Genomic DNA, 15452 nt, shown 5'->3' on the forward strand with positions numbered 1-15452 from the left:
GCTATCCTATGGAGGAAGAATCATTATAAAAGTGAAAACGAGAGCAAAGCGAGACAGAAAAAGAAAGAAAACTTTTCCAGTGTCCAACAGTTTTGACAAAAAGCTACATGCAGAATATTTGATGAACTGACAAGCACCTTGTTGAACTATTAGAATTAAATTAAAATAATAATAAATAAATATTATGAATTATCAATGAAAGCATAATTTTGTTGTGTCCCTGTTGGGTAAGGTACAACTGACTAATCAATATCAATATCAATATCAATATTGTCCTTGTTATGCAGAGTCAGAAAGTGTCAGAGAGTCACATGAGGGTTTTGAACCACAGAGTCTCAACGTTTTACAGCCTTATCTGCAGAAAATACAACCAAAGGTACTTTATCAGCCCTGCTACACTCACTGCACACTGAACAGTTCTCTGACACCATGTTTTATAAATCAGTCACACAGCCACACACAGGACACATTTTCCACTGACTCCCCATTGCATAGTCCACTGAACTCGAAATCATGAAGCTTCTACTCCAAAAGAAAAAGGAAGCACCGTATCTAGCACCAGGCTGCAATTCATTTCTGCCACAGTGCAGAAATCAGCCCTCATCTACTTTAATAGAAAAAAAAACCTCAGCTCTTCGGGGTGCACGGTTCCTTCCTCCACACCACCCTCAGCAATGCATTGTTACTTCTCTAAACAACTACAAATACTTCCCCAGAAAAATATTACTCCTTCATCATTTAGTTATTTAATTGATGAGACGCATGACTCCAGTTACACAACACTTCCACTGGATAAGAATCTCACCGAAATGCTTAAAATGCAAACTATTGTTAATATTACTAATGTTCATGTTGATAACACAATACAGTAACTGTCCTTTCAGTATTTTAGTCTTTGAGTGGTGTCCCTTATCTACACAGACATCTGGTGACTGTGAGGTTTTTGTTTTTTCAGGTTTTAGTTCCTCAGAGTCACAGACTAAAAATGTATTTGCAGACTCATTAGTGTGCGCTGACACAAAACAATCACACAGACAGCAATGCATTATTAAAGAGTTTAAATCAATAGTATAATGTCTGTAGACTAATACACGACAAAGCCACAAATGTGCTGGACCAGGTCTGTAAAACCGGGACAGGCATTTTTCATAATTGTTTGAAAATGTATAGATTAAAAAAAAAGAAGAAAAAAAAGATCAAATCAATAATGAAAGTAGTCATTAGTTGCTGTATTTGTTTTATGGCACAAATCCTGACAAATTAGCTAAATTCACGTATCATGTTGCTGCATGCTTGTGTGCGTGCACAATACAAACATTGCTCCATAACGCTACAGTACAATATTATAATAATTAAATATAAAAAAAAGAATCGGAAATAAAACAAGGAACAAATAATTTTTATCAATGCATCTTAATGTGAAGTTAATCAGATGAAAAAAAGAATAGGTCAAAACAGTGTTAGGACAGGAGAATAAAGGCCATTGTTCTTTTAGAGAACAAAAAGGTTATTGATAGAATATTTGAATGTCAACTTCCCTTCCCATCAGGAAGACGTGAAGTTGACAGGTAGCAGACTTCTCACAAACAAGATGATGACCGAACAGCAAAGTCCAACAGGTATCTGATAGAGACTCCAGAAAGTATTAGCTGATTATCGCTGTTTTTTTACCCTCACTGAATGATGGACTGTAAAGTTGTGTAAAGCAGATAAACTACATCAATAAAGATGTTACATATTAATATTCATAATAAAGCTTAAAGGACTCAGAAGAGATGTGATGAGGCAGTACTATCTACTATACTATAGCAATATATGAGACCAATAATTTGAGCAAAAAAACACAATACAAAGGAGCAGTTTGGCTCATGTGTGTGGTCCATCAGAGCTAAAGCTTTAGTAATTTGATTAAAATAACTCTAAATAAGAGTTTCACCTCCAGGAAACAAGTGTTTCAAAAAGTAAAATAAATTGTCTGAGTAAAAAATAATTCACCACAACAGTTTGTTCCTCTGCAGCTGTGTGCTGCGATTTATTTTGTTGTTCAGATAAAAAGGTCGACAGCAAGTGCTGTAGTATACCCAAACACTTTTTTAAAGATGTGGTTGTTGTCTCATGACTGTGTTTTCCAGGAAAGGAGAACATTCCTTTCCTCTCCCAGAGTGTCCTGATAATTCTGCAGTTCTTATCAGGGAGCTTTGAGCTGTCTTTAATGACTTAACCCCCCTGTTGTCCTCGGGTCAAATATGACCCATTTTCAAAGTTTCTATATTTCAGAAATTTTGATTTCTTTCAACCAAAATGTCAAAAAAAGAATGTGGGTGGTTCCATACAACACTCTTTACAAGTAAAATAAATGGGCAGTTAACTGTTCTTATTGGATTTCCCATGAAAAAAAAAAAAAACAAATTGGTAAAAGAATGTTGAAAAGAAATTGACAAAAATGCTGAAAAAAAGCTTCAAAAATGCTGAAAAAAAGCTTCAAAAATGTTGAAAAAAAGCTACAAAAAGTTTTTTAAAAGCGCAAAAAACTCAACAAAAACCTCAAAAAAGTGACAAAAACGTCAGGAAAAGAGTCAGGAAAAGCATAGAAAAACAAAAAGTTGCATGAGCAACAGGAACACAAGGGTTAACAAGTCTTCAAACTATTACTAATTTTGGGCTGTTGTGGAAAAAAATAGCAGCTAATTCGACGGAAATATTTTGGTATCATCATTTTTGTCATAAGGCGGATAAACAATAGATACTGCCTGACTCTGTTTTCATATCAAGATACTGACAACACATTCTTTCCAAGTAAAGGCTTTCCAGGAAAGTGTCTGACTTTTCTTTATGTATATATACACAGTTTTGAGAACAAATATAGAAAATAGAAGGACAAAAATGACATATTATATACAAAGAAAAATTGCATTTGAAATTTGCAATTTGCCTAACAGTAAGGACAACATTATACACTAGACTGGCTTTTATTACAAATATATAAACATGTATCTCTATTATGAGGGCCCTTTTGAAATCTCTTTAATATTCTCCAAGTCCTTTTACATGAAAAACATGTAAGGTGCAAAGGTTTATAAAAGTGACACCGACACTGAAACTGTCAGTCACCGAGCACCAGTAACAGCAGAAGTATCAGTGAAGCAGAAGTTAAGTCCCCTTGTATTGTAAATCAGAGAGGCAGTTGTGGGTCAACACACGCTGCTACTGTTGACGTGCATTTACCTAAGCAACTTTTCAACAAATGGGATCTTCACTGGGGTCTAAATGATTCTAAATGTTTGTCAGACACAGGCAACAAATACATGAGAGCAGTCAATCTTTCACTGAAGGCAAATAACATTTTGGTTTATGTTTCTTCAGCTGAAACACACTTTATGATTCCATAATGTACCTTAGAGGTCAAAGTATACTGGTCATCAAATAAAGGATCTCACATATGATCATTCTCTATTTCTTTCCTGTTTTTTCTTCCTTTGTGATGACTGGATTGCTGCTTAAATTACAATATGTGTTATATTGTGGCATTGTTTATTAGATACAATTACTGTAAAGAAGAAAATAAATGCTGCATTCAGAATTTAAGCAGGTCAAGAATATGAGCATCAGTTATCACTGTATATGAGAATAATGATTAAAGTTTTCTGTCAACATCTTACAGTTTTTGCCGATTGCTTACACGCTGAAATCAAAAGTATTATACAACTATCAAAACCTTACACTCAAGGAGCAAAATATTGGCCCAGATGTGCACCACTATAAGCACCATGTCAGCCTCACACTTTTGGCAAAACAATACACACAGTGATTTGCAAAACACTAAACACACTTGTATACATTAGACACAGAAGTATATCAGGATGTCACTTCCTTGCAATTCCAAATCACTAACTGTCATATTACCACACCTAGGAGCCAATCTGTGAAACGCAGCCATCGGGTGCGTAAACACTTAATAGCAGACACACCAATCAGGTTTAAGCACTATAAAAATGCAGAAGGTAAGTTCACCTGCCTTCAACCAAAATGGAAGGAGTCAGAAGAAGAGGGAGGGTGAAAGGAGAAATCCAAAGAGGAGAAGGAGTCAGAGGAAAGGTACCCCTCATTCAGACCATGGAGGACACCTGTGAACAGGTTGACTTGCAGCTGTGGCAGGTGGGTTCAACATTCAAGACGGTTCTTCCCACGTTGTCTTGCCAATGAGGATATCGCCTGTAATGTTGATGAAATTCCCTGGCCAGATCCAGCTAGGCGAAGAGATAATGTCTAATTGAATCTCAGATTATAATCTTTTTTTCTGATTTAAAAACAAACAAACAATTGGCCTCCTTCCTCCCCTGCGTATATCCATTCATTTGTATTTAGTTGTAAATAGATATGGATATATTGTATTTTATTATAACATTTTTTAATTGTTTAAATAAACACTTAATCTGCTTTTGTGGTGCAATTCGCCAACTTTCTGTCAATACAATATCACTTGAAATAATATTTATTTGAAATAAAGGCAGCATTTCAAATAATTGCATCGCTACAGATTGAATATTTATTGAAAAAAGTTAATTAGCATCAGAAACATAATGCTGGCAGTATGTATCACTTGGTTTAAGGAAAACTGAAGTTGTGACACAATGTGAATGGAATAAAAAATGTGCACTCATCATTCACCAATTCCCCTTTCTTCTCTTAGTTGAATCTGTACCACACGTTCCCCCCTCCGGCCTCTGTCTCATGCCATCCCTATGGTGACAGCTCACAGCATGCTTTGTCCCAGCAGACACATCTCCCATAGCAATGAATGTTGGGAGACGCACCAAGGAAGGACAGATTCTCTAAGCCCACAGACTGATGGTTTGTTTTTAAGTTCCTACATACAGTATGAAGAGCCACAAACATGAGGACAAAAATCAACCGCACTGATCATAAACCAAGCTGGGGTGAGAAAACAAGACAGGACAGACGTAAATAATGTTGTGATTGGTTAAGTTAATGAAAGAAATACAAACAAGCCAGAGTTTTTTCCCATGTCCCAGAAAAGATAAGCAGTGTATCCAGACCATACTCCAGCACTGTGGAGAGATATGGCAATGCAAGACTACAGAACTGATAGCTAACAAATTTCAAAGTCATACAATTTAATCTACAAACTGTAATAATGAAGTGTCAAGAGCAAGCAAAATAGAATTAACCACTGGAAATCCATGCTAATAAAAGGTAATTAAGCAAATGCCATAATTTTACCTAATATTGACCTGCGTCTATATTTGTCAAAAAAAATACTTCACAATGCATAATAACACTGTCTGACAAAGCACAGAAGCCTTGTAACAAAATAAATACAGAAAATCTAGAAAATAAATAACCTAATCATTTGCTGCCATCTGTACTAACAGTGGAATCAGTTCTATGTAGTGCAGCAAGGAAGTCATGTTGTTGGGGGTGAGAGTCCACATCGTGTCACTGTAGCGCCACCTAGTGGCTCAACAAACAATGTATATATTTTTACATCTTGGTGCTCCTTTTTCCGCCTTTATTGAATGCTAAGTGTACATGCATAGGCAGGAACTGTGTTTCAGACTACATTTTTGTGCAGACGGAAGCTTGTGATGGTGACCAGAGAGTTTAACTATCCGTGAGGAGAGAAGCATTGAATTACTGTAGGTTGAAAACCAATTTTCCAAGTAGCTTTTTTATGAATATGAGAACAGTAATAGTAGAGCAGATAGATATCACAAATATCCTCCTGCCAATATAAATTTGTTATTTAAAGGGTCAACAATTTGGCAAAAAAAATAATTAAAAAAAGGTAAAATTGACAAGTTGTGAATTACGACTATTTTTTGGGCTAAATGCATGGTCAAGATATATGCTAAACTAAGGTTTTGTAATTTGTAATCTGCAAACTGTTTGGATTTAATCTGCATCGAAATAGGCCTATACAGGGATGCTTATGGACCAATTTCTTGACGTGGGTCAGCTTGCTCTCATCAGGCAGTCTGCTACTGGTTGCATGACATACAAAAATACTTTTTAAACGAGCATTTTATTCAGATGAAAAATCTCAAATTATCAACTTTTATTAGAACTTCACATCCACTCTACTGCATTGATAGCACTTTTTTATAAAAAGGGCTATTAGTATAAAGTAATAAATAAAGACATCAAAAATGATTTCCTTAGTTAAAGCTGAATTGCTGCTTTAGCAAATGTTTTGGAACCTGTTGGAACCTTTCTCCATTATGAGTAGCCAATTTTTATTTTAGCATCACAGCAATCTGGAATTGCTGATTTTAGGGTTATCCTACCACTGAAATACATCTTTTAAGTTTCTTATTGTTCTGTTTCTGTTGTGCCTAAACCTATGGAATTGGATAATCATAGGATGCTCTGAATTGCTAGCTAAATGGTACCAAAACAAAGTGCCAATGCTAATTTAGTTCCATAGACTGTTTGCTTAGTTCGTCCTAACAAAATACCAGCAAGTGATAGAGATCCAGATTCTCTTACCCTGTTTAAATTTACATTTAAATTTGGTGATTAGCGCCACCTCCTGACAATATACGAAACATTATGGATAGAGCTGGCTAAAGTAAGCCCTTAGCCCCCCTGCACATAATTAAATATAATATAGTTTGATAGTTGGTAAGTTATTCATAACAAATATTGTAGAATGCTACAGGCTTGGCACCAATGACGTATGTGATAAACAATGACCATAATCCATTCTTTCTATTTTCTTTGTGTAAATAGAAATAGAAATTTCCTTGGGTAAATGGAACGCACCAGGGAAATCCATAGTGTGCGTCCTACGTCATGACGCAGCATCAGCTGTTGACATTATGGGAAGCCTCTTCAATTCATTCGCGACCTCCTCCGTTCGTGCACACTTAACGGATTTCGCTGTCATCGTAGCCGTTTTTAAACGCACATGCTGTTTGTCGACCGACCGGTAACGGACCTATGCTGCTATGAGTGCTTTGTGTCGCCTGATCCAGAGAGGACTGCTGAGTTGCCGGCCGTCGTGTCGTTTATTCCCCGGACAGCAGGATGTGTGCGGGGTGGCTCCCGGTGTCCGTACAGCCAGCTCATCCAGGTATCCCTGCTAGCTCCCCGGCTAACTGATGCCCTCTGTCTGCCTTAGCCGTAGCGTGGTGCGCTGGTGCTGGGTGGACATGACCGCCTAATTTATGTCCTTCAAAAACAGCCCGTTAAATTATTCACCGCTCGTGTCTTTGTATTTTTTATCCACCGTTTACTTTAGCTACACAGTTTAAATAAATGACATTCAGACGTCTGGTTAGCAAAACCTGCCGTTGAGCTACCAAAGAGGATTTTGGACATGGACTCTCTGTCTGTTTCTTTATCTTATTGAAATTGTATGGTTATGTAGCTAAATAAAACTATAATTGCTGTCATGTATAGTATACAATATGCTATGCTACAGCTACAGCTACAGCTACGCTAACCAGTTTATAAGTATAATTAAAATGAATGCTGTCGAATACAACACCCACTTTAATAAGATATGTTTTATTAATGTTACATTGTTATTGAAACTGGTTTAGGAAGTAACTGTTTCAATTTCATGTCCGTAATATTGCGTTATACTGAGAGGTCTGTGTACCCCATTTTTATCGACACGATATTAGGAACACCTCAGTATGAAGGTGTGATTTATTGCAGGGCTGTTGTACAAGACTGCATTATATTTAGCTAGCTAGGTGTACAAGTGGAGTAGTAAATGCAATCTATATATCAGGTGCAATCAGTTACAACAATACACATTACGATTCAAATGTTTTTTGTGTTGAGTGTAATGTAGTGTTTTTCCATGCATGCCTCTATGAAGTGCAACGCTGAACAGTTAACCACAAGCATTATTAGATCTTGATACAAGATGGTTTTTCTCAGTTTTCTATAATTATTAATTGATTATCTCTGTGTGTTGGGCTCCTGGTCGAACAAAATAAGTAATTTTACAGATGTATTCTTAGTCTCAGAGACTTTGATGTGCATGTTTCACCATTTTTAACATTTGATAGAATCAATAATGCATATATGTTAGGCATATGACAATGTCCCAACAAAACTTGAAAATAAATCAATCAATTTTACCAGTATTTGTCACATGACTATAACATGTATGGCATGTAGTTGTGTCCTCTCACTCTGTTACATTCGCAGTGAAATAAAAATGATTTCCAATTTACACATTCATATATAATACATGTCAGGTCAAGTTGTATTAACACAGAGCAGTAAGTTAATGCAGAAGACAAATCAAGTTTACATTGCTAGTCATTACTAAAAATTGCGTAATAGTAGTCGTATTAGTAATGTTGTCTAAAATAAGCATGTTAAGTTAAAGCTTTAGTGCCTAACTTTTTTATATTAATGAAAATCGAGTGAAGATAATTACCTCTTCTAAAAGAGTTCATGTTTTTTTTAATCCTCCTTGTCCTCCTTGACTACTAGCAGCTGTGTGGAGGAGGGGTGGGGGTGTCTCATTACTTAGAATTCCTCTTGGGGGAGACAGAAACTACGCACTATAGCTTTGAACATGCAAAGAAAAATAATTAATACAAAATGTTAGTCTATCTTGGCCAGTAATACTCAAGAAATATATAAATATTGTTTTTCCTTTATGACAACATAGTTCTCAAAAACAATGTATTCAATACATTTGCTCCAAAGTAACAGTAAGTACCATGCACAGATAATATTGAAATTTCCCAATATATTGTATTGCATGACAAGTTTCACTCCACAAAAAGAGTTTCTAGTTTGCAAACTGAGTATAGGCTTTTAACTTTATCACTGCCCAGATCCCATCAGTTCCCCCCCAGGTCTCGGTCATGGTGCAACAATAAATGTAGATAAACATGAACACTAAATCAACCGTACAAAACTAAAACCCAGATGACATAAATGCACACCCAAAACATTAACAGAACATTATTAAAACACACTTTAACTAGGACAGAAACCATTCAGAACAAGTTTTTTTTTTTCTTCCCATGAGCCTTTGCATCGCTTCAGCGCAGAACAGTTCAAATGACCCCGCACCTCCCATACAGAAACTTAACATCCTTAGTTTTCTCTGCTTAATATGATCTGTGCACTGCATACTTAACCCTTGTGTTGTCTTCAGGTTCAATTTGACCCGTTTTTCAAAATGTCTATGTATCAGAAATATGGGTTTCTTTTTAACTACCACATACCTACTACATACTTTGGATGATTCCATACATCGCGCTTTGCAAGTACAACAAAAGATAGGATCTCTACTTTCAATGACTTTTGGGTGTTTTATTAAAAATAATTAGCATTTGAAAATAAAGTTTCAAAACCAGACTGAACATTGACATTTACCCTTCTGTAATTATCATTCCTTTAATATGAAATTCATAATTTCTGCTTTTTTAACTCAAGAATTAGGTATCATTTCCTATAAGTGTGGTGTACTGACCATGAATTCCAAAAATGAGTGTAAAACTGGTAATAAGTTCGTGTTAGTGGTGTTTATAAATGGTAGTGAAAAGAAGTGTTAAACGTAAAAAAAAGAGCCAAAAATATTGAAAAAAGAGACAAAAACTCTGATTATTACAAACAATGTGATTTAGTAATGAATACGTTTTTTAACAAAACATGAAAGAATAAGTAGTGACCACTAAAAAGTTTAATTACAACTATATCTGGGTTTACAGTGTACCAATAGGTGGAAGCAAAACCATTTCAACCACAAATCAGAAATCATTGAATTCAATGGGTCAACTTAGGAAAGCAAGATGTTCAGCAAATTCTTTCGAAGTTGAAGAAATTATTTTATCATATCCACTCCTTAACAGTTTCCACAGTTTTATCACTTGGATGTCTTACTGTTGCTGTCGTTGTGACATAATTCTCACCACAGACATAAGCAGATTCTAACTTCTCAACATGGATGTTTTTCCCCCAGCCCAGTCAACTTGACCTATGATGTCTTCGATGGGAAGGGAGAGAGCACTCCCCTGGTGTTTCTCCATGGCCTTTTTGGCAGCAAATCCAACTTTCACTCAATCGCGAAGTCCTTGGTGCAGCGCACAGGCCGAAAGGTAATGCAGCGATGAAGACATGACACCTGTCTGTCACACCAAAAACAATTCACCTTTATGTGTTTGAGTTTGTTCTCACAGCCTGACACTAGCCCTCTTAAAGAAGAAGGCATGGGAATGCACAATCAACCAGTGTGCTGCCAGTCATTTCACACAACTCCTCAGCAGTCAGTACTGTTGTAATAAATACTACTGATAGATAATCTGCTCTTTGGCTTCTTGAAGAAACTCCTCACCATGTGTGCACAATACAGCCTTAGCAGTCACTTTCATGAGCTGGAGCTTGGTTTCCGCTGTGTTGGCTCCGCTGTGTTGGCTCTTTTCCCGAATTCCAAGTGTCCTAACTGTCCTTTGTCCAGTTAGGTGCTGACTGTAGATGCCCGTAACCATGGCAGCAGCCCTCACAGCTCAGAGCTGACATATGAAGCGATGACCGATGATTTGAAACACCTCCTCGCCCAGCTGCACATTGAGAAGTGTGTCCTCATCGGCCACAGCATGGGAGGGAAAACAGCCATGACGACCGCCCTGACGCAGGTCAGCAGCAGAAATGTCACCATGAATAATGTACAGAAGGACCCGAAATTGTCAGAGATGGAATTTAGGTCAATTTTAAAAGATTTTAGTTATGGCACTCTTGGTCAATGTGATTGCTCCTAAATGTTTCACTGGGTGTGACCTTTCTCATTGTACATTCCCGTCCTCTTTGAATTTAATAATCTTCCTCTGGTCTTAATGCAACACCTAGCTGTCCTGTTTTAATTGTTTCATTGGTTTCCCCCTCTTTTCCTACCTGTTTACCGCAATCTATCTGTCTCTGTTTGTAGTCTGGTTTAGTGGAGAGGCTGGTGGTAGTGGACATCAGTCCAGCCCAGACCACCACACGCACCAACTTCCGCTCTTACATCCAGGCCATGCAGAAGCTGAAGATCTCCAGTGACATCCCACGTTCCACTGCCAGGCGGATGGCCGAGGATCAGCTGCGCAGTTTGGTCAAGGTCAGAATTCCTTTTTGATTTCACACTATTCACTGTTCACTTTGGAATTGAAACCTGCAATAACTGATTTGGCCACTTGGGGGAAATATCTGGCTCTTTAACTGCTAAATGCATAAGTTTGTTCACCAGCTAGTCCATAACTGTCTGTCTGCTGTTTGGTGCTGAGCTGGTGGCATTCAGTCCGTTTTTAGAGCTTCTTTTGCTAAAGCAGGAACAGCTGCCTGCTAAGGCTGAAAGCGAAGCTACGAGAGCAGTGAACGTAAGTTGTGGGCTGTAAAACTAAAATAATGAGCTGAAAGTTGTGAGACAGTGCAAAGTCGGGTTGATAATTATTTGTGGGCTCATCACTACAAGCAACTCTCTTCCCATGTGTGATCCATTGAATTTACAAATATTGACTGTAGTTGCTTTAAAGTCAAACTCTGAACCTAAAAATGTATTTGTTTTTAAAGCAGTCTAATCATAAACTGTCCTTCCCTCCCTCAGGAGCGCTCGGTGCGTCAGTTCCTGCTGACTAACCTAGTGGAGCACAATGGCCACTATGCCTGGAGGGTCAACCTGGCGGCCATCTCGGCGCACCTTGATGACATCATGAGCTTCCCCAACTTTAACACTGTCTATGATGGACCTACACTGTTTTTGGGTGGAGCCAGTTCTGCTTATATCAGGTATAAAACAACAAGCAACTATTTATTTATTATCATATACATTAGCGTAGAATACTGAAAATTCTATAATAGCGTTCATAGCCTTAGCTTACTTGCAGTGCTTGTTCCTAACTTGGCTTTTCATGATTTGCTCTGGACAAAGGGCTAAGAACATTTTGCAGCACAACGTAGCACCTTCCTGCAGGGCTGTGCAGAGGTGGGGGCAGGGCCATTTTTAGCCTGCTATATTAGGGTGGGCTGGTAAAAATAATAGGTGGGCAACTTGGGCGGTTAGTAGCCCAGAGAAGGGCACTAGAAAACCCTGGTGAGATGGCACAAACCTTTGACCTCAAGGCCAGCTGGACTGGCAACCCAAAGACATAGATTTTGTGCCAACATTCATGGGGATACAGGAAGTGGGGGGTTCTGGAGGTCTGCCCCATAAACATTTGAGTATTAAACACTTAATTTCCTGGATTTTGGTGGAGACAAAGTTTAGTGACAGCGGAGCCGGAAAACCGAAACTACGGAAGAAATACAGTACATGGAGCACGGACGCAGCACAACCTCTGAGCTGGACACGTCTGCCGCAGCATGCCCGCAGCACAGCGTGTCCATTATAATCAACTGAAGCTGCTACACTTCCCACGGAAGCCGCGCTGCTCATCTCTAATTTTACAGAGCCAGTGAACATAGAGCGACGGATGGGTTTGCTTCAGAGCTATGTGCGTTTGTGCTGCCCTGAACCATAATACATCCATGTCCTGAACACAATGAGAAGAGGGGGTGGCCAGTGGGCAACTTTGGAGGCGGGTTTTAGGCTGCCCGCTCAATCACAAGTAGGAAACAGTACTGGTATTTTCTGTGCTATTTTTTTCAACAAACAACAGTTTTTTAACAACTTTTGATTGGGCAAGACGCATGTTTGGGTGGGCTGAGCCCACCCTGGCCCCTAGCTACCGCCAGCCTTGGGGTGGGTGTGTTTATTTGTGCTTCAGAACGTAACTGCTGTGAAACAAACAGAAAATACAATTTGATTTATTGGATACATGGCTTTGTTCTTGCCAGTGTGGCTCTCCCTCTTCATTCTGAATGTGTAAACACACCAGCTGTGGTTTCAACTTTTTTTTTCTAGAAAGAAGTTGATTGACTTTTTCTATCCTCTATCTATAAAAAGGAAGGACTCTCTGTTGTTCTGGCACTCTGGTTGTCTGACCTGCATGCGCAAAAGAAGATAAGACGTCACGCTGGCCTCAGAAGTAAACACGGAGGTCACTGTGTACTATCATTCGGTGAGACGTTCAGGGTGACAAAGATGTTTACAAAAGTAAACGAGCCAAGTTAGCCCTCCGAGCTAATGGGTGCTAACTACTGTAGCTGAGGGTAATAAAACAAAAACTAGGAGGCTCCGTAATCTTCACCACCGTGAACTAAGACAGCCAACACGACTTTTATTAACGCAAACTTTTTCCTGTTAACTGTTCATCTTTCTCTCGTCTCCTTTGCCCTCACGGCCCCTGATATTCTAATTCTTCCTTCTGTGTCTTCACTCCTGATCCAGCTCCGACGATTACCCAGAAATCCAGAGGCTGTTCCCTAACGCTGACATCCAGTACATCCCAGACGCAAGCCACTGGATCCATGCAGATAAACCCTTAGATTTCATCAGCTCCATCATCTCCTTTCTCCAGTCCTAGCTGCCTCCTGCCTACGCCTCAGAACTTTTCAATCGTCGGCACCCTTGAGCGTGCCCTCACCGAAAATGACGGTTTGTATTCAGCAGCTTCAGCGAGAGCAAGTGGAGACATTAATGATGCTAATATTTGACAACACTGGACCAAACTTACCCTTTTACAGCAGTCAGTCCTTTTAACAATATTAGTGTAGTTTAGCGTAGGTAAACTTTTTTTAGTCTCTCTGCTATACAGGTAGTGTCACTAGATGGGCTGGTTTCTCGATATGTTTTCATTGATTTTTACGTCGGTAAGTAGACAATATATAACATAACGGGGTTGTTTTGGAGGTGATTTACTAATCCAAAGAAACTCCTCTGCACAGTGCTTTCTTTACCGTGAAACGTCTATGCCAGTATAAAGTTTTTATCTGGGCTGAAGTGTACCAGCAGTAAGATGGTTGGATATGGAAGGTTTGACAGCACTGGAATGAAAAATGTACTGTATATCTGAAAAGCTGAGTGAATAAATAGTTGTTTCTTAGCACAAGGGAGTTTGGTATTGTGTCAGGAGGTTCAATCTCTGCTAAAAGTCTGCAATGCAGACTTCATGTGTACAGATGGTTTGTTGTAGTTATTTTATTGTTGACCATAGTGATATATTCAATATTTTGGGCTGGAACTTAATTTCTCACGTCCTCTCCTCTGTGTATCTGCTGTATGTCAGAGATGAGGATTTACAGGTCAGGGACTTTGTCACAACTCGAGGTCATCGAGAGCGCTGGTTATATTTTTATGCCAACATTATCCTCTATGAAAACCAAGCTGAACCACTCAAATGCAGTACACACAATATGTTTCCTGAACATCTCAGACCCCATTTTTACCTGGTATTAAAATCTGATCTGAGTGATCTGATCACAAGTGAACAGCTCTAAGTAAAGGTGGGATCTGATCACTCAGGCCACATTCGGAGGCAGTTTAGGCCACATGTGACCACATTCTTTTAAGCAGCGTGTATGCGTATGTGTCCTAAGACACATTAAGGACCGCCTACTCAACTGTGAGTGGAACTACGTACTCATTTAAAGTATTTCTCATGTCACAGAACCTGAGAGTGAATTGTGTGTTTTGAATGTTAAACTGTTGGTGATGTGTCGCTGTTTTTGTTAAGGTGCTGCCTGATCTTATGTTGAGCTCTGTGCCCTGCGGTTGTCTGGAAAGTCTGGTATACAATAACCTTCATAAAACATCCCCGAATTCAAGAATATGTAGAATATTACTACAGTAATTTCTGTTTTTACGTCGCAACTTCTTCTTTTGTTATTTAGAAGCGCGAATGCTCAAAGCAGCGCCGGCAAAACGGTGGAACGGTTTAATTTTCTATAAATTCTTCACAATAAAAGATGACTAAGTGATTGGATTACTCAGATTAGATTTTAATACCAGGTGGAAATGCGGCCTCAGGTTACAATTAGAAATGCTTATTATGAAACACTTATAGTATTCTCCTGTCTGTCTGGCGTAAGCCGTGGTAATGTTGTCTTTGTATTTGGTCAGTCCAATCTGTGTTTTGATGAATCATGTTTTACCGATTTATTATCCGTATCTCACTTATCTCTAGGACTAAGGTGCAAGGCTATATAGGTATCTCACAAATATAAGCTGCAGCAATGTATGTTGTTATTGAATCGTAATAGTGTTAATATTATTTCAGTTTACATGGGTTTGAGCAGTACAGTACAGTAGTGAAACTGCCATCTGTATGAATAAGCAGTGTTGTAAATGTGTGCCTCTTCTGTCAAACTCCTTTTTTTTCCATTTCTGTAAAACTTTAATGAAAATTAAAAAATATATACATATATATTCTAAAATAACTAGCATACTTTAGATTGGCAGCTGGGTTGCCAGTTCTGTGTGAATCTTCTCACAAGGAAGCTTAACAGATGAGGGTGTATCCTTTCATAGCACTAGATGTTTACAACAATCAATGTTTTATGTTTGTTTGATGTGAATACAGAAGTATAAAAGGCTTTAAATT

The 15452-nt window shown here is 38.4% G+C and overlaps 1 protein-coding gene across 1 annotated transcript; it reads left to right on the plus strand.

Moving 5' to 3' along the window:
- The first annotated feature begins 6833 nt into the window (after positions 1-6833).
- On the plus strand, positions 6834-13955 carry abhd11 (abhydrolase domain containing 11). Its single transcript, XM_028595222.1, has 6 exons — positions 6834-7093; positions 9959-10094; positions 10458-10631; positions 10922-11092; positions 11579-11760; positions 13301-13955. The coding sequence occupies exons 1-6, from the start codon at positions 6969-6971 to the stop codon at positions 13434-13436; spliced, it is 924 nt and encodes a 307-aa protein (XP_028451023.1). The 5' UTR covers positions 6834-6968; the 3' UTR covers positions 13437-13955.
- Positions 13956-15452: the final 1497 nt, after the last annotated feature.

This window comes from Perca flavescens, chromosome 13 (genome assembly GCF_004354835.1).
Source record: "Perca flavescens isolate YP-PL-M2 chromosome 13, PFLA_1.0, whole genome shotgun sequence".
NCBI lineage: Eukaryota > Metazoa > Chordata > Actinopteri > Perciformes > Percidae > Perca > Perca flavescens.

What these genes read in the sequence shown, in the direction of transcription:
- abhd11 (XM_028595222.1), top strand. Translation starts at nt 6,969, where the DNA reads ATGAGTGCTTTGTGTCGCCTGATCCAGAGAGGACTGCTGAGTTGCCGG. An exon ending in TGCAGCGCACAGGCCGAAAG is followed by an intron (nt 10,095 to 10,457) that starts GTAATGCAGCGA and finishes TTGTCCAGTTAG; the next exon opens with GTGCTGACTGTAGATGCCCG. An exon ending in TGACGACCGCCCTGACGCAG is followed by an intron (nt 10,632 to 10,921) that starts GTCAGCAGCAGA and finishes CTCTGTTTGTAG; the next exon opens with TCTGGTTTAGTGGAGAGGCT.